This window comes from Physella acuta, unplaced genomic scaffold (assembly GCF_028476545.2).
Source record: "Physella acuta isolate Inbredline_101_S28 unplaced genomic scaffold, ASM2847654v3 ptg000036l, whole genome shotgun sequence".
In the NCBI taxonomy this organism is placed as follows: domain Eukaryota; kingdom Metazoa; phylum Mollusca; class Gastropoda; family Physidae; genus Physella; species Physella acuta.
The window spans coordinates 187,780-213,102 of NW_026731556.1; the positions used below are offsets into that span (position 1 = coordinate 187,780).

At 38.6% G+C, this 25,323-nt stretch overlaps 1 protein-coding gene across 3 annotated transcripts; it reads left to right on the forward strand.

Moving 5' to 3' along the window:
- The first annotated feature begins 5,001 nt into the window (after nucleotides 1–5,001).
- LOC131942494 (uncharacterized) lies at nucleotides 5,002–24,984 on the forward strand. Of its 3 annotated transcripts, none has more exons than XM_059302400.1 (4): nucleotides 5,002–5,078; nucleotides 8,455–8,723; nucleotides 9,821–10,002; nucleotides 24,288–24,984. In XM_059302400.1, the coding sequence occupies exons 2-4, from the start codon at nucleotides 8,474–8,476 to the stop codon at nucleotides 24,819–24,821; spliced, it is 966 nt and encodes a 321-aa protein (XP_059158383.1). In that variant the 5' UTR covers nucleotides 5,002–5,078; nucleotides 8,455–8,473; the 3' UTR covers nucleotides 24,822–24,984. The 3 variants fall into 3 exon arrangements, with proteins under 3 accessions (XP_059158383.1, XP_059158389.1, XP_059158397.1); XM_059302406.1 differs by lacking the exon at nucleotides 5,002–5,078 and adding an exon at nucleotides 7,883–7,981; XM_059302414.1 differs by lacking the exon at nucleotides 5,002–5,078 and adding an exon at nucleotides 7,903–7,968.
- Nucleotides 24,985–25,323: the final 339 nt, after the last annotated feature.

Sequence of the window (25,323 nt, forward strand, 5' to 3'; positions counted from 1 at the left end):
TTAGACAAGATTTTGGAAAAATATCGATGTTTTAAAAAAAAATCAACTGCAATTTTGAGGGGGGTTGTAGGTTGAGGTGTGACGTCATTTTAGGGGCGGGGGGTCTGGCTTTTTGTGACGACGTGTGACGGAGGGGAGGGGGGAGGTAAAAATCGTCTAAAAAAGCGTGATGTCATTTATGGATGACCCCTTGAGAGAAATGTAACTTTTTATCACGCGGAACTAGCTATGTCGTTTCTAAACAAAACTGGTTTGATAACTCGTACTTCCTCATTTAATACATTTGGTTTCTAGCAAAGGTATGGCGTTGGGGGGGGGGGGGGTTACTTTTTTTTTGTTTACTAGCTAATTGAATAATTTTAATATGCCTATGATATAAACAATAAAACGTTCACTTAAGTAGTAAAAATCAAGAAGTCGATAGGAAAGTTAAAAAATTACTATAGTATATACGAGAAAATTTAGAGGCCCATAAAATCGGGGCCTCTTGCTTCTGCCATGTTAGCCCTGATCCCTCAATCTGCCAGCGTGTTTTACTGACATATGCCTGTGTGCATACATGGTGTGTGCGATAATAGGTCGGGTAAGTAGGTCACCAACCAGTTATATGGCTCATGTAGGTTTTATTGAGCCGTAGAACTGGTTGGTGACCTACTTACCAGCCCTATAATATCATAGTCATTAACTTAGGGGTCAAGGTTAGAACTTGGAGTTTAGTATCCGAACATAAACAAGTAACGTGGGTACGACAAATCTGTATGTACTTTGTTCTTCATAAAACTGTTTAGACAATTTGTTTGATTGTGTTTACGATTTACGACAGTTTTCACCATATTTCTGTGTAATATGTCTACGGTTGTAGATTTTTAATATTTTGGATTTCTTAAAAGTCTAACAAACAAGGGCTATAGAAAGTATCACCCAAAACATCGCTAAACATTGAAACGGGACAATTTAAAAAAAAAAATCTCTTTTTATTTTCTTCCTTATTTGTGACAAAACTGATATAGATCTAGCCTTCATTTATGGACTTTGATCAAATAGAAAATTCCAACAATTATGTGTTTCATTGATCGAATAGACAAAGCTTGAGCATTGAGGGCCATTGTGCATTGTTGTTTTTTTCACGCAAATTAGCTGTACGCTAAATCAATAGATCAGAAGAATGATCACACTGTAAGTTTTGTGACGTTAATTTCGCGTCAGCTAAAGTGTCAGAGCGTGTTGACTGTTACACTGTCGCACGCAATTCTCTGTGTTCAAGTCCTAACAAGGTCACGTGATCGTGTGTTGTGTTTGGTGAATAGACCTCTGTCATACTAGGGCCAACTGTAGACCGCCAGCCGGATTTATTTGTAGACAACGCCATACTGATTTATAATGCAGCCTACTTGACAGTTAATTAAGGTTAAGTTGACCCAAGTCGGCATTTCTATTACCTAAAAACGTAATAGCTTAGACGCCCGGTGTATGGGTGGGCGTCTTCAATGACTCCCTGACTTGGAAGTGTTATTTTGTTTGTCGTAAGGGGGTGGGGGTGGGGGGGTGGGTGGGGGGAGGAGGGGGGAGAGAGATTGTCACCTGATATTAATTAAACCAGTATTGTCGAAAGAGGGGGCACTAAAAGTTAGACTGATATTTACAAAATCTCTTTTATTAATATTGTTGTTGTTATTATTATTATTATTATTATTATTATTATTATTATTATTATTATTATTATTATTATTATTATTATTATTATTATTATTATTATTATTATTATTATTATTATTATTATTATTATTATTATTATTATTATTATTATTATTATTATTATTATTATTATTATTATTATTATTATTATAGTTATTATTATTATTATTACTATTATTATTATTATTATAAAAAATCGCATATTGGTATTATCAAAAGTGTATATTTTTATTGGTACTTCTAGTATTCTTTTATTTACAACTAAAATTCGGGCTCTTAAACTCCAAAACGTGTATTTTTACCTTTTGTACATTAAAATCACTATAAAGTTGCTATTCTAAAAATAATACAATTATGCTTCATGTAAGAAATGCCACAAGCATGCATTTTACCACAAAACCTAAGAAAATAGATTATCGTCATAAAAAAAAACGTGTTTACAGTATTTAAATATTGCACCCAGCCATATCTAAATTAAGATTTGTAAAATTAAAGCTATGAATGTGTATACTAATCATACCATTTTATCAAACATACAAATGTATCTCAATCAAAATATCGACGCTATGATTGAAATGATAGGTACAGTCAGTCGTAGGCTGTATTCAAACCTTAATAGGATTTTCCAATGCATGATCAGCGATCGATAATTGTAACTAACCCTTTTTCGGCGTTATCGATTAGTTTAAATGTACCACTGGTGCAACGTAAGACAGGGCATGTGTTTGTGCAGAGATAGAAGGCGTGGTCATAGGTGGGTGCGTTCTGCTTACATTGTGAACGATTTGTTTTATAATACGGTGGACGCACTGCTAAATCTACAATAAAAGGTTCTAAGTGCAGATATGTACATATATATATATATATATATATATATATATATATATATATATATATATATATATATATATATATATATATATATATATATATATATATATATATAATATTCAGATTCACGCAAGCATGGACACAAATAAAATAGAATAAACAAAATATGCGTGGTCAGTGACTGCTTTTTGAGTAATTTCATTGAATTATTTGTAAACTGAGTTCACCCAGCTCTTATTTGTTCCCGACTTAAGGCCGCGGAATTCATAGACGGCTGGCCATTCTTTTAACCACATTTTGTCTTCATATGTCGAGGTAGGTCATAGAATTTTATGAACTCTACTTCATCTGTACCTTAACAGTTCCGAAAGGGTGCTTTTGATAAACTTGATTTCTCGATTTGCACTTTTAAATGCATGTGTATTTAATGCAAAGTATTAAATCTCAAGAATTCGGAATATGTTTTAGTTAGTATTTAATGAAATAAAGTGTTTTCCATTAGGGGGTCATCCATAAATGACGTCACGCTTTTTTGGATGATTTTTACCTCCGTCACACGTCGTCACAAAAAGCCAGACCCCCCCCCCCTAAAATGACGTCACACCCCAGCCTACAACCCCCCTCAAAATTGCAGTTGAATTTTTTTTTAAACATCAATATTTTTCTAAAATTGTTTAATCTTGTCTGAACTCTGTCAAAATAGAGTATTTCAATCAATTCATATTACAATTTATTAAAAGTTTTCTAAAACGTGAAATAATGTCTAAAATTCGTTTTCTAACATTGCTTTTTTATAATGCAAAAGTGTGACGTCGCACCATCTGAACCCCCCCCCCCCCCCCCACCCCCCTCCCCCTCATCACACACCGTCACAAAATTACGGACCCCCCCCCCTACGAGTGTGACGTCATTTATGGACGACCCCTTTTACTAGTATTGTTACGCCACCACTATTTTGTCAAACTAGATTAAATCCAGAATATTTTTCTTTATTTTCTGCTATTAACCCCTCGTCGTTCGCCGGCGCTAATTGTTTCTTGTGTAGAACTACGTTCTATGAACCTTGTGAACGTGTAGATTCATGTGGCGCTAGCAATTTGTCTCACAACGCAGGATCTAACAAAAAATGTAACTTTTATTGACATATTTATAGCAGATTTGATTTTGTGACATATGATAGTTAAACGTCTGACCAAAACATGACGGCCAACACTTATATAACACATTACATTCAAGTAACACACAATGCATGGCACGCAACTGTCGCACAAAGCATGCCATCCAAATGTCATGAAATACATGACATTCAAGTGCCATGCAACACATGACATCCAAATGTCATACACCGCATGACATCCAAATGTCATACATCACATTATATTAAACTGCCATACAATTCGACATCGAAGTTTCATACAACACCTGTCATTCAACTCTCATACACCACTAGACACCCAAATGCCATACAACATAAGATAACCAAGTACCATACACCACTAGACACCAAAATGCCATACAACCTAAGATAACCAAGTACCATATACCACATGACACCCAAATGCCACCACACAACATAAGATAACCAAGTACCATATACCACATGACACCCAAATGCCACCACACAACCTAAGATAACCAAGTACCATATACCACATGACACCCAAATGCCACCACACAACATAAGATAACCAAGTACCATATACCACATGACACCCAAATGCCACCACACAACCTAAGATAACCAAGTACCATATACCACATGACACCCAAATGCCACCACACAACCTAAGATAACCAAGTACCATATACCACATGACACCCAAATGCCACCACACAACATAAGATAACCAAGTACCATATACCACATGACACCCAAATGCCATCACACAACCTAAGATAACCAAGTACCATATACCACATGACACCCAAATGCCACCACACAACATAAGATAACCAAGTACCATATACCACATGACACCCAAATGCCACCACACAACCTAAGATAACCAAGTACCATATACCACATGACACCCAAATGCCACCACACAACCTAAGATAACCAAGTACCATATACCACATGACACCCAAATGCCACCACACAACATAAGATAACCAAATACCATATACCACATGACACTCAAATGCCACCACACAACCTAAGATAACCAAGTACCATATACCACATGACACCCAAATGCCACCACACAACCTAAGATAACCAAGTACCATATACCACATGACACCTAACTGCCATACACCACATGACATCCAAATGCCATATGACAAAATAGCCAAGTACCATACACTACATGACATACAAATGCCATATGACATAAGATAACCAAGTACCATACACCATACGACACCTAACTGCCATACACCATATAATGATACCCAACCCCTACACGAAACAAAATCCGCCTTTGGCACGCCCACAGTGTGCGAATAACACAGCCACAACCTCGGCCACTGTTACCTAGATTAAGCCATGAAAGCAATCACTTTCTTGGTACTTTAAAACTAGAAGTGGGTCTTGTTCCTGTCATAGAAAGGTACGTGATTATTAAAAAAAAAAACTATTGTATGTTGTTTACTGGTTTTATGTTTAAAGTGTAATAAAAACACGGTTGTATTTTAAGTATTTTGTTTTTATGGAATTAGCGACGTCGGGGAAGACAGATATCGAGCTATTGTTCTATAGTGTTAATATGATTTGTTAATTTAAAAAAAAAACGTTTTAAAAAGCTGATTTGTTATTAAACATTTTTGTATTTGGATAGATATACTTGTAAGATGGATAATATTTAATATTTTGTTTGTTCGCGCCTCAGACATGCCTTGTCAGTTTGCGTTGTATGTTTGTTTTAGTATTACAGCTTTCATCTTCGGCTTGTGAGGACTGATACACATTTACAATAGTAATATTTCTTTCTTACATGTAGCCTACTTTCATTCATGTAAGATGGTTGTCTTATACAAAGATCTAAAACAAAACGTCTAATTACATTTTTTTTAAACTTGAAAATGCAAATGTGTAGTTATATATATTATATATATATATATATATATATATATATATATATATATATATATATATATATATATATAATTTTATATATGATTAATTGGGTATTTTTTGCATCTATCCTAATATATAATTCCCCATGTGCGCACTTCTCTCTGTCCGCAAAATATTTTCGCCGGACATCACGTCAGAAACGGCAGCGATATATGGAGAATTTTATACGGACTTTTGTTGAAAATAATATGTTAGATGTTTTAAATAAAGGCGTATTCGAATGAAGAGAAACAGTATTATTTATGCAACCGGAAAAGCATTAATAGATGTGAAAAAGAACGCATAAAACTGTGACGTCACTAATGTTTATACATTAACTAATGACGTCATCTGCCGTGTTAACAATAAAAAGAAATGAACTATTTCATTCAAATTTGATTTAGATCTACGAACACTATGAAATGTATAAAATACAATTTTTCCGGCCTAAACTCATAAAATTTATTTTATTTATTTGGATTCTAGATCTAGAGATTCTAGATCTAGACTAAATCTAAATCTACGCAATAAATAGACGTAGACGCTAAGATCTAGATTTAGACTCTAACTTCTCTAAAATCTATTCCAAAAATAAATTTCTATATTAGGACTAAACTATTTCAAGACTTATTTATTTCATACAAAATCTTTGTTTGGAACTGGCTAATTTGGGATAAAAAAATTAATTTGAAAGAATAGGCATATTCGCGTAAGTTAAGATTTTAAAATACGTGTTTCACTCTCCGAATTTTATTAGGTGCCTAAGTAGCGGAGATGTTAGTGTACTATAAACCACGCAGGTGGTGCGGGTTCGAGACACACCAAGTCAACTTGGTTAATGTATTTTTTTTATTATGCTCGGGCTAAACTTAAAAAAAAATTCTATTAGGATTCTAGATCTAGATTGTCGGGTGTCCGATAGGGCACTTCCCGGCGCCGCAGGCGCTTCAAATTTGGCAGGATCTTGCCTTGGGGCGACAGAACACGGGGGCCGGTTGGCCGAAGGGTCTACGATGAGGGGGTCAAAACTGACCTCGACTGACCGGTGCCTTATATGAGCTATAAATCGAAAAAAAATGTCCACGGAGGAACCTCTTCATAACTCTTGAGGTCGTAGACCGACCCTCAGGCGAATTAATTAAGCATTCAAATTCTCAATGTTTTCGAAAGCCTAAGCGAAGCTGGGCAGCATGCCTAGTAGAAGTATAGAAGATAATACTATTAATTAAATACACATTTTTAATATAGTATCGGTAGAAGAAGCTGTTATGAGTGTATGTCCCTTTAATTAATAGTTTTAAAATATTCATTTTCTTTTCCTGAATTATTGCTACGTATTTTTGAGAATAAGAAAAATTTAAAATAAACAAATACCCATATTAGTGTTATGAATGGGTTAGATACATTTCTATAATATAGCGGATGTAAACAGTAATATTAGGGGTAGAGTAGCATCCCTTTTGTCTACATTGATTAATTAAACTTTAGCTATAGCTTGTTTTTGTTATATATTTAGTATGAAACATCATGAATAGTACGCTTACGTAGCATAGTAACCATTGGGAGTGAAGTAACATATTGGGTAGGACTTGGAGATGAGAGGGCATATAAAGACAAGGAGGGTTTAGAGGAGGACATTGTGTTATTGTTAATCATCGACCATTTTGTTGTCTTATTGCTATGTTATCATTGTCATCCTGATGTCTGTGTTTGCCTGATGTCTTGCAAGATGTTTCTACTTGCCTGATGTCTTGCCAGATGTCTTGCCTGATGTCTTGCCTGATGTCTGTATTTGCCTGAAGTCTGTACTTGCCTAATATCTTGCCTGATGTTTCTACTTGCCTGATGTCTTGCCAGATGTCTTGCCTGGTGTCTATACTTGCCTGATATCTGTATTTGCCGGATGTCTTTATTTTCCTGTTGTCTGTATTTGCCTGATCTCCTATTTATCTAAGGGGTCATCCATACATGACGTCACGCTTTTTTTGACGATTCGTACCTCCCCCCACCCCTCCGTCACACGTCGTCACAAAAAGCCAGACCCCCTTTCCTAAAATGACGTCACACCTCAGCCTACAACCCCCCCCCCCCCTCAAAATTGTTGTTGAATGTTTCTTAAAACATTGATATTTTTACAAAATCTTGTCAGAACTCTGTCAACATAGAGTATTTTGATCAATTCCTATAACGATTATCTAAAACGCGAAATAACGGCTAAAATTCGTTTTCTAACATTTTTTTTATAATGCAAAAAGGTGACGTCACACCACCTGAACCCCTCCTCACCCTCATCACACACCGTCACAAAATTACGGACTCCCCCTTCGAGTGTGACGTCATTTATGGACGACCCCTAAGCCATAGACTACGGTACTGATACGAAGGTAAAATATCAAGGTACCCGTGAATAATTGATTTTTAAAACGTAATGCAAAGACCCTATAATCAAATTTTAAGATATTTATAGCTCTAGTGATCTAGTCCTGTTTTCGGTGGACCGAAAACTCCAGAGTCTCGAATTAGAATCCGGGTTCAAGTCCGTAGAATGATTCCACCCAGCTCTGACGGGTTCTTGACTCACTTTAGAGAAAGTAAAAGCGGCTTCGCATAGTGCTGACCACACTATCATTTCATATGCTGAGGTCACAGAAAAAGGTGAACTTTACTTCACTTGCCCCATGGACCGTCAGGTTCAAAATGCAAATTAGTCCTGTTTTGACTTATCGACGTTAAAGGGGAAACAAACCATGATTTAGATATAAGCCTATATTCACGGTTAATCCCCTTTTTAAAAAAATAAATTAGCTTATAAATTTTAATGTATTGTTAATGCTAATCGTTATTTTTTTCTTTGAATATTCCAATCCAAGTTGCTGTCCAAGTACCACCATGACGATACTAGCTAAAGTACCGGCGTACCCTGGTCACGGGGCTACCCCCAGTCCCAGGGGCGGACCCAGGGTCAAGGCCGAGGGTGAACCCAACTACATCAAGGGACAGGGCACGGTCAAAGAGCGGGTGTTTGATGACACGGCGCCCCTGGTCAGAACCCCCAAGCCCAGTCCTAGATGCCCAACTTCCTGTTCCAGAGAGAATTATAAGCTGGGCTGGTATGGCAACGTCTCACCTTTGTTGAAAGGTGAGTCGGTGAATTGATAATACTCATTCATGTTTTAAAATTATGATAAAAAAAAAAACTCAAGTAGTAATGACAAAGGTAGCAATAACAGAAATAATAGTATGTATTTTTGTCTATAAAAAGTAAAAAAAAAGTAAAGATGTATCTGCCCTCCATTGGGCAGATAAAGTAGAGTTCATGTTTCTTGACCTCAGTGGCGTAGCGAGGTCGGGTGTCACCCGGTGCGGCACTTAATGGTGTCACACCCCCTGAGGCGTAGCGACCCTTCCCGGGGACAAACTTTCAAATTTTCGATTTGCCCCCCCCCCCCCACCTCAAACTTTTGATTTGCACCCCCCTCCTCAAAATTTCGAATTGCACCCCGCTCAAACTTTCGATTTGCACCCCCCCCCCTCAAATATGTCTCTATATATTTTTATATTTTTAGCCTTGGTGTCACACCCCTGAATGGTGTCACCCGGTGCGGTCCGCACCCCCTGCCCCCCCCCCCCCCCCCCCCCCTCGCTACACCTCTGCTTGACCTCACAATAGGAAGGTACAGTGTGGTCGGCACTATGCCATCACAGCTGGCTGGACGTTTTACAATCCCAAGTCCGAACCAGAGATACATACCCTCTATCATTCGACCACGCCGTCTCTACAGCTGTCGATTATTAACAAAATAACATTGCATTAAACAGTGAATGATATATTAGATGTTTTTAGCACTTAAAAAACTCACTTAAGACATGGAAATGGGATTTTTTGTCTGTATCGTTGAAAAGGTGAGGTTAGAATTTAAATTTCAAAATTAGGGCTACATATAGGGGTTATGGTGAGTTATATGGCTTTTGGGTTGCAAGTACCAAATACATTTTGGTTTGGTATGTGGTTAGGTTAGGTTTGCCTGTCGTCCCTAATAGGACATAGGCCGTTGACAAGAACTTTCCAGGCGTCTTTGTCCAGGGCTAGTCTCTCCAACTGTCCCCAGGTGTATCCAATCTTCTTGGTGTCTTCTTCCAGGTCACGTCTCCACATCTTGGTATATAACTAGTGTAAAACAAATGTGCAGGTGCTACCACCGTTCTTGAAAGTATTTTGTTGTTGTATCTGCACAGGGGCAGCGACACCTCGCCCAGAGACGGCACCCTATCGAGTCAAACCAGAGGCGGAGGCCACGGCTTTCATCAGCAGGGGACCCCGCATGAGGTGTATCATCAACGAATACGCCCGGCGGGGCGCTAGTCCCAGGGAGCCGAGGGTTAAACCGGAAGCGGCTGAAACAGCAGAAGTCAGCAAGGTCAGTTAGGGTGACACTCAAATGAATTTTTTTTTCCCAAAGTTATATGCTTTATTTAGTTTAGAACGTCTCTCTGTCTTCATGTCTGTGGAAAAACTTGTTTTCAATTTTGAACCGCGTTTATACAGCGATTTAGCCCAATCTTTCCAGACAAATTCGTCTCCGAAGACAATGCAAGAATATTTAATTTTTTTATTTAGTTAGATAATAAATTAGTTATTATTTTTTTATTAATATATTCAATAAGATAAATGGAGATACCAGGATTAAAATCTAGCGATCGCTCAATCAGACAGATGAACTGCTGTCCACAACTGTTTTCACTCGGGATAGCCGACTACGTACCTTAACTACCGTTGGTCATTGGCATTCAGAGTTATGATGGCCAGTCAATAAATTTTTTTTAGTCATTAAGTAGTATTTTTAAGGAAAAAAAACTGAAATACCGATTTATCATTTAAACTTTAAAAAAAAATTGCTTAACATAAATTTTTTAAAAAAGTATTAAAATATTAAAGCTTTTATAATAATAAGCATTTTAAATGCCTTGAAAATAAGGAAAATGAGACTGATTTCTTTATTAAAAACCGTTGGTCGAACATTAAATCGCCTACACTTTTTACCGTCAAAACTACCGCGACAAATCGGCCCAGAATAAAACGACCCAGTTAAAATAGCCCCGTCAAAAGTGCTCCCGTCAAATGGGCTACATACTAATGGACTCACGACATATTGGCTCCAGACAAATGAATCGTATGACGACTATTGGCATAGGCCAGGGGTCGGCAACCTGCGGCTCGCGAGCCGCATGCGGCTCTTTGATATCAAGATGCGGCTCTCCAGCTCCTTGAACAAATACTAATAATCTTAATAAAAAAATAAAATATTTGAAATAAAAAAAATGTTAGTGGCTCTTTAAAACCAGTGAAATTTTGAAAATTGTAACTTTTGGCTCTTCCGCTTCAAAAGGTTGCCGACCCCTGGCATAGGCGTAACCATTTTGTCCAACCCACCAACCACATACCTCATCTACCATTATAACCTCTGTTATAAGTGTAAATGAAACCTTTTTCATGAACTAACAACAATCCATAAACAAATCGAGCTCTTATCATCTAAATTCCACTAATTTAAAAGTGTTGATGTTATTCTGCTTTCTTAAATATTATTATTAACAATCTAACACACTTTTTGTGCTGTTATTATATCTATCTTCGACTCGCTTTAAAAAAAAAACCACAACTAATTTGATTATTCTACGTATCGAGAATCGAGACCATACAACAGGGTCTTACTGTATTATAAAATGCCCCGTACTAACTCTTTGGTCTAAAAATAGAACGAGTTTTTCATCCGTGGCCATGAGGGTTATAAATAGAAAGTCATTGAAGCGTGACGATGTATGGCTGGTGGTATGTGATTCACAAGTAGGTCACGTCTGGTAGTCTTGTAGGCGGGATGGTTTGTTCTGACTGGTGTGTAGAGTCTGAGAGGGGAAGGGGGCGGCTGTGGGAGGGGTGAACGGAAAAAAAGTCACAGGAAAAGAAAACACAGAAAAAAGTCAGTTTTTGCTAGGAAAAAAAGTCACAGAAAAAAAGTCACAGTGGAAAAACTTTATCGGAAAAAAAGTCACAGAAATAAAGTCACAGAAAAAAAGTCACAAAAATCTTTTTATAAATCTTTTTATTAATTTGTTAAGAATTGTTATATTTTGTATGTTTATTGTTGTGGGTTGTATTTTTTGATAGCATAAATTATTTATAGACGTTAAAAGCATTATGATTTATAACAATTGTAAGTAAAAATACACAACAATCTCAACTTGTTACGTATTTAGTTAAATACGCGGTAGAAAAGTTAATTATAAAAGAAATTTAGGCAAATTTTGCCGTAGGCTATTCTCTGGTCGGCCTCTCCTCAGTAGGCATTGTCCGAATATATTTTGTGTTGTTGACGTTACGCGTCAATGACAGCCTTTGAACCTTGTCGGCTTTCTGTTTTGATCCTATGTTTTGTTATGTAATGATAAATGTGGGCAGTAAAGGTGGTTGAACTAAACATAACTATTGTTGCCATGAGTTGAAGGCAGCAAGTCAGATGAACTTACCATTTCACGGTAATTTAATATTGGTATTAAAAAAAAAACACGACGAAAACCGTGGACTTTGGAGCATTCTATTAAATGCTACTGTAACGGACACCTATCTACCAGCCAGATAGATGGTGAACGCCCCCGGATTCTTTCTTGGGGTTATATGCAAATGACTTAAAGCCTAAATGAATGAACACTAACTCAACAACACACTAGGGCTCGATTTCGATGTCTAGGGAAAACTAGTGATACTATTGAAGTTAACAACTCATTCAATCTGCATACAACCTTTAATAAGCGAACACAGTTGTGGCAGAACACAAGGTTAAACAAGATAAAATATTTAGTTTAGAAAATAACAAAACCCAACTTACAAAGCGTAAGAAAAAATACTATCACAGATTCTAACACTGTATAAAAATAGCCACAGGTCACATAACACTGCTATAGCATCAAGAAATCACTTGGCGACAAGTAATATAATATTAGAACACTTTAACAACTTAGGAATGCATAGCACACTCAGGACTTAAGTTCTCTCACGTTCAAATGGTCAGAATCTACTGCCGGACAAAATGGACGGCCTGGTCAAGATGGACTGCCGGTCAGAATGGACTGCCTTGTGCTGCCTGTGGGCGATCTAGTTATAGACTTAGGCAACAGGGGAGGTTATCCTCAACTAATGTAGCCATTGGTTGGGGTGGTCATCTGATCTGAATCAATCAATCAGATCTTGATGGAAAATTTCTGAGTCTTAGACACTCTTAATAAGACAGTGGAAAAAACCCGGTTGTTGCACCATCAATCCATATATGGTATTAATACAATGTCAAAGTAAAACATGACGAGACCTAAGTAGGTCACATCCCCTCCCTTTTTGGAAGTGACAGATAGGTTCCACAAAAACATACATAAGGAACCAATCTGGCAATGAAATAAAAAAAATGTTTTACAAATGTAGTCAATCAAAATCTTAATACCAGATGAAAAACATCCCTGGAAACAAAAGGGAAGTAACTCAAACTTTTACAATTTGTGAAAGGGGAGTAACCCTTTCAAAAAATAATAAGACATCGTAATCCCTCAGAAAGGGGTATTACAATATTTCCATGTGGATATTAAAAGTGGTAAACCCGACAGGGTAAAACCTTTATTTCAATGACTAGCTACAATATCAACTGAGTCATATGAGACATATTATCATAAAAGATTACATATAATCAAAAACCACCTTTAATTAAGGTTCATCTAAAAATAAACAAAATATGCAACATGATTGTCATTTTGAAAAAAATTCAAAACTCATACCACTCACTTTCATGTGAGCGTCACCTAAACAAAACACTTGTGTATGGTCCTAATGAACCACAAAACATGTCACATGATCAATGTGTGTAATAAGATTTTACAGCCTTGACAAACAATCAGCCACAACATTATCAATACCCTTAATGTGGGAAATTTCCAGATTAAAATTTTGGAAATATAAACACCATCTCAATATTCTGTGATTCTTTTGTCCTAACTTAGAGGTAAATTTCAGGGGATCATGGTCAGAAAACACTCTGACTGGATTGGTTGAAGAAGTGACATAGACTTCAAAATGTTGTAAGGACAAAACCAAAGCTAAAGCTTCTTTTTCAATAGTAGAGTAATTCTTTTGGTTCTCATTTAACTTCCTGGAAAAAAAAGCAATTGGATGGTCAATCCCCATGTTGTCTTCTTGAAATAAGACTGAGCCAATGGCTAAGTTGCTAGCATCAATGGCAAGTTTAAAGGGCTTGCTGAAATCTGGTGCAGCCATAACAGGAGCATTAGATAAAAATGACTTAAGGGTTAAAAAAGCTTCATGACATTTATTTGACCATTCAAACTCAACACCCTTTTTCAATAATGCAGTAAGAGGTTCAGCAACAGCTGAAAAGTTTTGACAGAACCGCCTATAGTAACCAGCCATCCCAAGGAACTTTTTGATTTCTTTACAATTTTTGGGAGGAGGCAACTTTACAATAGCATCTACTTTAGCTTCAATGGGCCTAACTTGGTTCGTTTCCACTTGATAACCCAAATAGGTAATTGAACCTTTACAGAAATCACTTTTATGCAGGTTTACAGTAAAATTAACTTCAGACAATTTTCTAAAAAGGTTAGTCAACTGAACAATATGTTCTTCAAAAGTATTAGAAAATACAACTATATCATCTATGTAGGCCTCACATTGGTCTATGTCAGCAATGACAGAGTTAATGACCCGCTGGAAAGTTTGACCAGAATTTCGCATACCAAAGGGCATACGTTTGTATCTATAAAAACCATTAGGGGTTACAAAAGCAGATATTTCTTTTGCACGGTCAGATAAGGGGATTTGCCAGTATCCTGAAAGTAAATCAATTTTGGAAATTATCTTAGCTTGACCAACTTTATCAATAACGTCTTCTATTCGAGGTAATGGATAGGAATCAGCTTTGGTGAGCGCATTTACCTTCCTAAAGTCGGTCACAAACCTGAAAGATCCACCGTCTTTCGGGACTAAAAGACATGGGGAACTCCAGTTGCCGAAACTGGGTTCAATGATATCATTCCTGAGCATATAATCAATTTCATCTTTTATCAAAACAGCTTTTTCCGGGTTAACTCTATAGGGGTGTTGTTTGATGGGTTTTGCATCACCTACGTCTACATCATGAGGTGGTACCTTCGCTTCTTTGGGGACATCCCCAAAAATAGAGGGAAATGTCTCAAATAACTGAGACAATTTATGGCTTTCCTTTGTGGACAAATGCATAAGGTGGTCATTTAGATGATCTAAAAAGGAAGAATTTACCAATTTTGGGGGTTTCAATTTATCATGTATCACATCATCAGAAACATTTGAACATACAGGTAAAGTAATTTTAGCTGTGGATTGAAAATTGTTACAATTATCATAATACTTTTTCAGTGAGTTAACATGATACACTGTCTGTTTCTTTCTCCTGTCTGGCGTATTGACAACATAGTTCAAATCACTTAATTTTGAATGCACAGTAAAGGGTCCACAATATCTTAAGGATAACGCATTGTTCAGATTAGGCACTAGCACAAGAACCTTCTCGCCTGGATTGAATGTTCGTTTACGAGAACTCTTATCATACAGTCCTTTCATTCTCACTTGGGCCTTTCTTAAGTTCTTGTGAGCCATTTCGCACACGGCTTTCAGTCGAACGTGAAAATCGTCAAAGTTTTCCACTGGATGATCACTGGTACCTGTCCAACGCTCGTGGATCAGCTTCAGGGGACCACGGACAGAATGTCCAAACACAAGTTGAAAAGGAGAGTAACCTAGAGCTTCCTGGACACAGTCTCTCGCGGCGAAAATAATCCACGGAACAGTCTCATCCCATTGGGTGTTACTTTTAGCGAATGTTCTTAGCATGGTTTTTAGGGTTTGGTGGAACCTCTCAAGTACGCCTTGAGACTGAGGGTGGTAGGCTGAGCTGGTGATGTGGGTAACGCCTAGCTTGGCTAGCGCTTCCTGAAAATGGTGACTGGTGAAGTTGCTGCCTTGATCTGTTTGAACGATTCTAGGTAATCCAAAGGTAGTGAAGAACCGGGTCATGGCTCTGACTACAGTCTTTGCCTTAATGTTCCGTAAGGGGAACGCCTCGGGAAAACGGGTACTTGAACACATAAAGGTAAGTAGGTACTCGTTGCCCGCCTTGGTTTTAGGCAAGGGACCTACACAGTCCATGACGATTTTAGAAAAGGGTTCTTCTAATACAGGAATCGGACTCAAAGGGGCCTTAGGAATTTTCTGGTTTGGCTTTCCGGCCAACTGACAGTTCGTGCAACTTTTGCAGTAACGCGACACATCATTTCTCATTTTGGGCCAAAAGAACAGTTCTTTGATCTTCGCCATTGTTTTAGTGACTCCTGGGTGCGCTGACATTGGATGGTCATGTGCCAGTTTCAGTATTTCATGCCGATAAGGTGGAGGGACCAACAGCTGGTTTTTACCCAACCATGGTTCGGCAGGTGAGGCATCCACTGGTACAGAGCGACGAAAGAAGAGGCCGTTCTCGGAGAAATATTCCCCATCGTCAGATGAGAGAGATTTTTCGACCATTGCTTTGAGTTCCGCGTCGACTTGTTGAGCTTTAATGATGTCTTCCTGAGATATCCTCAGGGGTAAGCCCAGGCTTGTGTTCTCCGGAAGCATAGACTCCAGTTTGGGAGTCGAATTTCTTGACGATGATGGTAGGTGTGGTTCAGACGTTGTGTCAGCCCATTGTTTGGTCTGGCTTCTTGTCACCACACATGCAGGATACAGTTCATTATCATTATCTGGAACTGTTGACAAAGGGTTTTGAACCGTACAGGGGTATACTTTGCTTCCCGCAAGGTCATTCCCTAGAAGTAGGTGTACTCCTGGGACAGGAATACTATCTATCACACCTAAAATGACCTCACCTTCGACGAGATGATGTTTCAGGGAAAACTTGTGTAGAGGGACTACAGTAGATTTTGTCCCCACTCCCTGGATAATGGAAACGTTTCCGGTGTTCGTCTCCGGCGTAATGTTCATTGAACTTTTCAAAAGAAGTGACTGTGACGCTCCTGTGTCTCTTAGGACGGTGATATTCCGCTGAGACAACGGATCACCTGGTTTGCTAATGACAGCCTCTGTAATGAAAGATGAAAAGTCAACCTTTCTCGATCCCTCGAGATCGGTAGACTCGGAAGAAACTGGATGGTGGCGTGAACAATCAAAATGTGACTGCACATAATGTGTGGAGACTTGACTGCCTTCTTGCGGACACTTAGGGTTAGCGTCCCTTAGAATTCTAGAGTTCATATTTGAACCGGTTGCTTGAGGGAATAGAGCATAGTGCGCAGAGGTACGCACCGCCTCTCTGTTAAATTGAAGACGTTTGTAGCAGTCCTTGACATGGTGACCAGGTCTTTTGCAGAACTGACATACCGCTCGACGATTGAGAGTTGATCTTGGTTTCTCTCTGGACTGTGATGCCTTCAAGTGTTGGCCAACAGGAGGATTGCTGCCAAAAAGGGGAAGCACGGGGTTGAGGCGGTTTCCTGACACTGGTGGTTTCTTATGCACCAACATATATGTGTCAGCCGACTCAGCAGCCTTCTGGATGTCAATTATCTTGTTATCCAGTATGTGTAGTCGTATGTCTTCCGGCAGGGACTTTAGGAATTCTTCCCTTAGGACGAGTGATCTGAGCTTCTCAAACTCAGAAACTTCCTCAGAGTGTAGCCACCTTGAGAAAATTTTCTGTTTTTCAAAGAGAAATTCCACATATGATTGAGTGGGTAACTTGCGGAGTGCTCGGAATTTTATCCGATAGGCCTCGGGCGTCAGTTCGTAGGCCTTCAAAATGGCAGTCTTGACCAAACTATAGTTATTTTGAACGTCGTGAGAGAGTGCCTGGTATGTTTTTGCAGCTTTCCCTGTAAGGACCGTGCTCAATAAAGCAGTAATGGAAGTTTCGGGCCATTCACATGTTTTCGCTAAACTCTCAAATGAGTTAAAGAAAACGACCAAATCTGTTTCATCAAATTTAGGAACTAATTTCCCAAATTTGGCAATCACTTGCCCCACCGACAACTTTTTTGGATCTACCAGAGAAGTAACATCTCCACTAACTTTACCAAATTCTAATTCCAACCTCCTCTTATCTAGAGGTTTCTCCTCACGGAGTATCACCCCAGCCAATAAACTTTCATCAAATACACCTTCATTAATAAAATGAACAACAATTTTATCTCTCAACACCTCTGACTTCTGCGTAACAGAATAATCCAATTTCAATTCCTTAACAACACTAATCAAAACTTTTCTACTCAACTTCTCTACCTCCTCAACAGTGGGATTAGACAAAAAAGATTCCATTTCACTAACTTCGAAATCAAAACAAGCCTAGATTCTCTAAATTAACACGGCCCAACGCTGCGTTATAAACTCGACCTCCTATCTAGGACGTGACACGTCTGGCTTTTGACCTAGATACCTCTAGCCTTGCGCGCGTTGTAATAACACGGCGCCACTGGATAGAAAAACAACTAAATCAAACTAAACTTAGTGTTTAACTGATACAACCAACAACTGGAACGACAGATTAAATGCCGGCGAGTCCCCACTTTGTAACGGACACCTATCTACCAGCCAGATAGATGGTGAACGCCCCCGGATTCTTTCTTGGGGTTATATGCAAATGACTTAAAGCCTAAATGAATGAACACTAACTCAACAACACACTAGGGCTCGATTTCGATGTCTAGGGAAAACTAGTGATACTATTGAAGTTAACAACTCATTCAATCTGCATACAACCTTTAATAAGCGAACACAGTTGTGGCAGAACACAAGGTTAAACAAGATAAAATATTTAGTTTAGAAAATAACAAAACCCAACTTACAAAGCGTAAGAAAAAATACTATCACAGATTCTAACACTGTATAAAAATAGCCACAGGTCACATAACACTGCTATAGCATCAAGAAATCACTTGGCGACAAGTAATATAATATTAGAACACTTTAACAACTTAGGAATGCATAGCACACTCAGGACTTAAGTTCTCTCACGTTCAAATGGTCAGAATCTACTGCCGGACAAAATGGACGGCCTGGTCAAGATGGACTGCCGGTCAGAATGGACTGCCTTGTGCTGCCTGTGGGCGATCTAGTTATAGACTTAGGCAACAGGGGAGGTTATCCTCAACTAATGTAGCCATTGGTTGGGGTGGTCATCTGATCTGAATCAATCAATCAGATCTTGATGGAAAATTTCTGAGTCTTAGACACTCTTAATAAGACAGTGGAAAAAACCCGGTTGTTGCACCATTAATCCATATATGGTATTAATACAATGTCAAACTAAAACATGACGAGACCTAAGTAGGTCACACTACTAATCTTAAGTTTAACATAATTACAATCTACATACTTCATAATAAATATTTTTAGATGAATTATAAACATTCCTATGCGTATACAGCCTACACACATTACAGTTAATTAATTCTAAGTTAATTTGCACTCTCTAAATATTTAATACATAAAAGTATTAACAAATATCATGCAAATATATATTTGTGACTTTTTTTCCTATGACTTTTTTTCCTGTGACTTTTTTTCCTGTGACTTTTTTTCCTGTGACTTTTTTTCTGTGTTTTTTTTTCCTGTGTTTTTTTTTCCTGTGACTTTTTTCCCTACAATCGTGGGAGGGGAGAGTTACCCATGACTGAAAATGTGTTCCTTCGTAATGTCGATGTGTTGGTTGTAGTTTAACACACGCTTCAGCAGCCGTCCCTTATGCATAGCACTATCGCTTTCATCATGTAGAATGACAAAGAAATTTGTTCCACTGTTATTAGAAAATGTGGGGCGAGATTTTAAAATTCTAAAAGTAAAAGCAGTGTGATTGGAGATCGTAATATTTAGAGTCAAATATTTTCGGCTTTTTGTCAGTCGGTTATTCTTTGGATCAGTAGCGTAGCGAGGGGGGGGGGGGCGGGGGGGGGGGACATATGTCCCCGGGCGCCGAGCTTAGGGGGCGCCAAAATGGGTTGGAAAAATAAATTGAAAGGTTGAGGGGAGTGCAAATTGAAAGTTTGAGGGGGGGGGTGCAAATCGAAAGTTTGAGGGGGGGTGTAAATCAAAATCTCGAGTGGGGGGGGCGCAAATCGAAAAGTTTGTCCCCGGACGCCGGGAAGGGTCGCTACGCCTCTGCTTTGGACATCCACATTGTGTTGCCAATTTTTTTGGACATCCACATTGTGTAGTGCTCAGTGATGAACTGGCTCACCGGTCTACAGGGAACATTCCGGTGTGTCCCTAGGAAAAAAAAGTCTGTGTGCCCCGAGTAACGGTTCTGTATTAATCCTATCAGTGTTACGTATTTAAAAAAAATAATATGTTGATATTTCTCCATTTCAAAGTATCCATTTCTTAAAACCAAGGCGTAAATTCGAGCATATGATGGAGAAAAAAAAACGCACATTGAAAAATTGAAATTAAAATGGCATTTGGGGCACCTTTAACAATTTCTCAGGTCTCTAGTACATAGCCAGGCTACCCGTGGTTGTGCTAACCTTTAAACAGATAAAGGCAGTCATCCCCTACACGAAATTTAATTAAGTCTATACATTGTGTTTCCCAGAGAGTGGTAAAAGTAGGTAGCAAATATTTATATTTAAGTTTCACGTAGTTTGTGGACATCAAAGGCAGAGGCGTAGCGACGGACGGACGGGGGGTACATTTGTCCCCTAGGGGCACCAAAATGGGTAGGAAAAAAATTAAAAGCTGCAGTTTTGAATTATGAATGTAAAAAATATATGGGAGGGGGGGGGGGGTAGTGCCAAATTGAAAGTTTGTCCCCAGCGCCGGGAGGGGTTGCTACGCCTCTGATCAAGGGCAAATAAAATAAAATAAACGAGCTGACCCGCGACGTAGCATACGCCGCTATCTAGTTGTTTTATTTTCTATTTATCAACAATTCATAATTTGTGAATTCGACACTACCCCACCCCGCCCAGTGAAAGCAGCCGTTTACAGACGACAGTGATAATATCAAGCAGAACTTATTATCTCCCCTTAGTTTCAAATCGTTTACAAACTAAATTATCATCCCCTAATAGCCGTCACTTAATCGAACCGGCTCTACTATTGTAAACATTCGGGGTGAACCACAATTCACCTGATAGGTGGGGGATGAGGGTGGTGGCTAAGCTGCGTGGTGTCTCGTATGGTCCCAATGAAGAGAATTAAATATATAGAAGATATGGATATTAAAATCGTGTTTTTGTCAGTTTTGCTAAAAAAATAACTAGAAAAAACTTTAGCTTTAAAAAAAAACCATTGTTAAAAAAAAAATTAATATTTTACGAATCAGTGATATAAAATTTGCAGATCCAGAAAAGCGAATTTTTTTTTTAGCGTTGAGGCTAAATTTCTATTTATTTTCACCGTCTAAATTAAAACTTTCAGTTTCACTTTATTAAGACAAGCATTGATTGGCTGTATAGGGACTCCGTGATTTGATATTCTGAAAACCCTACTTTCTAAAAATGTGTACTAAAAACTAGGCCGATTAAGTTTTTTTTTTAAAATTATACTTTTTTAATCACGTGGCCTAGTTATGCCATGTTTCTTGCAGTGGCGTAGCTAGGATTTTTGGGCCCCTATGCAAAAAGTGTTAGTGGGCTCCTCAGAGGCGTAGCGACCCTTCCCGGCGACCGAGGACAAACTTTCGATTTGCACCCCCCTCCCTCAGACTTTCGATTTGCACCCCCGCCCTCAGACTTTCGATTTGCACCCCCCCACTCAGACTTTCGATTTGCACCCCCGCCCTCAGACTTTCGATTTGCACCCCTCGCCCTCAGAATTTCGATTTGCACCCCCCCTCAAACTTTCGATTTGCACCCCCCTCAGACTTTCGATTTGCACCCCCCCCCCCCTTGGGCCCCTATGCCTTGCTTACGCTAGCTTTACGTTAGCTACGCCACAGGTTTCTTGACATATTAAATGACACATTGTTAACAAACAAATTGTGTTTGGCTTACGTCCGACAAAAAACAGTCAGATTTTTATACCATTTATTTTAATAAAATCGCACATGATTTTAATAATCTTTAATTGACCTTCGACTAATTGTGAGACTACACTCGTTGGTATCCATATTCTGCAAGGAGATGATCAGATTTCATCGCAAAGATGTCCAATAGTTTTTCGAGGTGTCGAATGAATTAGAACGATCGTAAATATAAGAATAAGCTCAGTACTGTAATAATTGTTAAACGAAACTTTAAAATGCTTTCAGTAAAGACTTACTCTTTCATTTATATTATTTTTAGTTCCTAATACATGGATAATTTCAATTTTTAAATTGATTGCAAAAAAAATAATATTTATGTTTTTAAGGGACGTAGAAAAAAATCATGCAGTTTATTTATTTTACAGAAAGGCTAAAATTACAAATTTTCACTTGGAAGAAACGGTTATGCTAAAAAAATCTAATTGGCTATGTTATATATCGCTGGAAAGGTCTGTTATAGACAAATATCTACAGTCGTAAAACCAAATGTCGCGGTATCTTTCAGATCCTAATGTCATTTGTGCTATTGCTGGTACTAGTAAATTGTAATGATCTCCCATTGAATAATAAGCATGCGCTAAGGGGATGCAACTTTAGGTATAATCACTTAAAAAATCAAAACTCTACTTAATGTTCTAGGAAAGTGAAAGCAAAACACATTTAATAATAGACTGTTTAATATTTATTTAAACAATTAATTGTCATGACAATTTATGTGCGAAATATGTGATTTTATAAAAATCATTTTGATATTTTAGGATAAACTTAAAATATATGTTTTGATCTTGTTACATGAATATCTGTATGTATTAAGGAATAAAAGTTTCAGCATTGTACTGGTCTTGTAAATCTTTGTTGATATTTTGGATCCCTGAGTTTTAGGGACAAAAAAAAACATTTTGGAGTTGAGAGAAATAATATATAGTCAAAGTAAGTCTAAATAAGTTAGATATGTTTCCTATCGTATTCAATCAATACTTCTTCCACCTCCTCCACCCCTACCCCAAACTGCATGTTTAATCTTCTAAACATGAATGTCTGTGATTAAATAATAATCAAGCGGGATCATGCAGATTATATTATAGGAGCCGACCCGCGGCGTATCATACGCCGCTATTTAGTTGTTATATTTTCTACTTTTCAGCAATTCATAATTTGTGAATTCGACAGTACCAACGCTGCCACTGAAAATATTTGCTTTAAAACGCTATCAGTAGCTCGTTAAGGACGATAACCCCCACCCCTCCTTTCCCCAACCCTTTCCCCTCCCCCCGTGAAAGTAAACTCCTCTTAGTTACCCCCCTTAAATTTAAAATCGTTTCAAAATAAATTATCTGTCCCTAATAGCCGTCACTAAACCCGGCTCTACGATTGTAAACATTTAGCGTGAACCACAGCTCACCAGACCATGGAGGGGGTGGGGGTGGTAGGGAGCGCGCTTACAGCTTGGTGTTTTCTATGGTCTCCAAGAAGAGAATTATATATAGGCCTAAAGATAGATTATTTTTTCTCCAGTCTCTTGGAAAGTCAAACTAAAGACTCACGCACAGAGTGTGGACATCCTGGTCTAGTCGGTAGAGCTCATGGTTGCTGTACCGAAAAATCTCGAGTTCGAACCTCTGGGTAGAGGAAGCTCGAGAATGCTCCTATAACAAAAAACTGCTACCCTGCAGTCTGTTATTGAATAATCAAAGACTTTGGAATCAAATCCAAAAAGAAAAGCTGGTTTTGAAACTAGATGATATAATTAAACTGAATTGCTTACTCGATTGAGCAAAGCGAGTTTTCAGCGCTAGAAATGATTTAAATAATTCTGTTTGTATCCACGTTTTATAAAAAAAAAAAGGTAGGGATTGATTAGTTAGCATCGAGCAATAATTTCACTTCTTTACCAGACTATTGCGTGTTGTATGGGTGGTGTTAGGCAGTTCAAACGAAGGTTTAACACCAGAGATGAATTAAAAAGGTGTGTGTTCTGTTCAGACTATTTTCTCCAGGGGGGGGGGAGAAATTCTTTTGACACCCGTTGATGTATTCATTTTGTATATCTTCTTCTTCTTCTTCGTTCTTAATTATTAGTGTTGAAGGGGATCGAGATTTATCTTGCCAGTGGGTTCGAACTCGAGACTTTGTTCGAATTTATCAACCATGAGCTTTTGCCGACTCGACCACGCCTCCAACACAATTAAGCGTTACGTGTCAACTGGTTATGCGCCATTGAGGCCATTGACTCCAATTTCAGCCTGCTTTTCTTTTTAGATTTGCTTCCATAGCCTTTGTCCAACCAAGAACAAACTACAAGGCAGCAGTTGTTTAATTTTGGAGTTGTCTCTCCTAGAAGAGTGGCTGTCCCCAGATAACGAGCCTCATCTGCCCGAGGGTTCGAACTCGAGACTTTTCGGTTTAGCAACCATGAGCTTTACCGACTCGACCACGCCGACCCCAAATTTTGTATATAAATTATTATATTTCGTTCTGGGGGGCGGTAGACATGCTTCGTGAGGGGTGGGCCTCCCCCCCCCCCTCCCCCTGAAAGAATGTCTGAAAGAAAATTTGAATAATAATGTGGGAATTTGTTTTCCATTTGATTCCAGGGTGGCAGGATGCACAACCTCCTTCACAAATACGGCTCGCTGCCACTGTCGGCCCGAGCAGTGCCTCGTCTAAAATTAGAAGCCGAGCCCATCGCCGAGTTGAGCCGCGGTGAGCAGATGAAACAAACGCTACACAACTACGGCCTCAACACGCCTGCGCGCGCACCGGAACCACGTGTCAAACCGGAAGGGGAAGACAACGCAGAGCTGAACAAAGGCAAGCGGATGGGGAACATACTTCACAAGTACGGCCACGCCCCGTTAAGCGCGCGGGCCGTCCCGAGGGTGAAACCGGAAGGTTCCGGAAATGCTTTTTTGGACTCTGGGATCAGGATGGGTCGTCTGATGCATGAGCCCCGGGGCATGCCCTGCTCGCCCCGCCCCGCCCCGAGAACAAACACAACTCAGGCGAAGCAGAACGCGTTGAAAGGACGCGGGAGTATGGATTTGGTGTTTGATAATATTGCCAGGAAGACGTTTGTTTACTTGCCTGGCCAACAGGCTAAACAGTATGTCAGGGCCAGTATTGGCTGAGTTTAGATTTGTTCTCATGTTTTCATATTATTAGTCAGGTTTTTTTTTTAGTATAGAATTTGTTAATTTTATAATGTCGATGCTGGATGAAAAATAAATGTGTGTATGGTTTCTTATGTTTAACACAGTTATCAGTAATTGGATTATGACACACCAGAGGCGTAGCGACAGGGGAGGGGGGGGGGGGGGGGCTGGGGGTACTAATGTCTCCAGGTTCCTAGGCGCCGAATTTAGGGGCGCCAACATGGGTTGGAAAAAACTTTTTAAAAGCTTTCAAAAAGCTCATCTGAACTGCAATTTTGAATTATAAATATAAAAAAATATATATACAAATTGGTGAACTACCAAAATTAATTAATTATAACTAAAAAGTGTAGTTACTAATAGTACAAAATGAAACCCATAGATATTACCGATTTCTTAAATGGTAATCGTTAAATGACGGCACGGGTTCTTTGTGCTAATTTTACCATATTCTTCAAACTTGTCATTAATCGTTAAA

Excerpts from the sequence above, each read along its gene's own strand:
- LOC131942494 (XM_059302400.1), top strand. The coding sequence starts at position 8,474 with ATGACGATACTAGCTAAAGTACCGGCGTACCCTGGTCACGGGGCTACC. Across the intron at positions 8,724-9,820 it reads CGTCTCACCTTTGTTGAAAG|GGGCAGCGACACCTCGCCCA; the intron begins GTGAGTCGGTGA and ends GTATCTGCACAG. Across the intron at positions 10,003-24,287 it reads AAACAGCAGAAGTCAGCAAG|GGTGGCAGGATGCACAACCT; the intron begins GTCAGTTAGGGT and ends ATTTGATTCCAG.